The sequence below is a fragment of the Pterocles gutturalis genome, unplaced genomic scaffold (assembly GCF_000699245.1).
Source record: "Pterocles gutturalis isolate BGI_N339 unplaced genomic scaffold, ASM69924v1 scaffold18275, whole genome shotgun sequence".
Classification (NCBI taxonomy): Eukaryota; Metazoa; Chordata; class Aves; order Pterocliformes; family Pteroclidae; genus Pterocles; species Pterocles gutturalis.
This window is the reverse complement of record NW_010143799.1, coordinates 1-524: the sequence shown is the minus strand read 5'-3', so window position 1 is coordinate 524 and position 524 is coordinate 1. Positions and strand designations below refer to the sequence as shown.

The 524-nt window shown below is 62.6% G+C and overlaps 1 protein-coding gene across 1 annotated transcript in view; it reads left to right on the top strand.

The window, feature by feature from the left end:
• LOC104470076 (multidrug and toxin extrusion protein 1-like) overlaps window positions 1-513 on the top strand; it is a gene marked incomplete at both ends in the record, with an annotated part of 5,065 nt that extends 4,552 nt beyond the window's left edge. The window contains 1 exon segment of the mRNA XM_010084869.1: window positions 418-513. Within this exon segment, the coding sequence (XP_010083171.1) occupies window positions 418-513 (96 nt within the window).
• Between the last annotated feature and the right edge of the window lie 11 nt (window positions 514-524).

The following is a 524-nucleotide window of genomic DNA, read 5'->3' as shown; positions in this document are numbered from 1 at the left end:
GGCTGGGATCACAGAGGGGTGAGACAGCATCATGGGCTCGACCCCACGGGCCAGCTGTCTTCCAGTGTCCCCAGCAAACCCCAGCACTCCCATGACCATGGCCACATCCCTCCCACATGTGCGTTCAATAGCCTCGAGGTTTCCCTCCGCACCTCGTGCTACCCTTAGCTGGGCACATGAAGCACAAAGCAGACGGGGTGACTGAGGTGTACCCCAACCCCGCAGTCCTGAGCACCACCCTGTGCCCCAACAGCTCCGAGCTTTCCACCGGCATCTCTCATTTTGGGCATCTTTCAGCTCCACAGTGCCATTCCCAGCCTGATGCACCACACGAGAAGCAGAGCGTTGGCTTTGCTCTGGGGGGCTTTCCCACACCGGGCACTGCTGGAGGCTAAACCCAGCACGTTCCCTCTGCAGGCTCAGCGCCGCGCAGGAGTGACCCACCCGATGCCAGAGGAGCCAAACCCAGGCCCTGAAACCTGCTGCAAGGCAGTTACCTCGGGTGTGGGGCCGGCCCCCCAGCC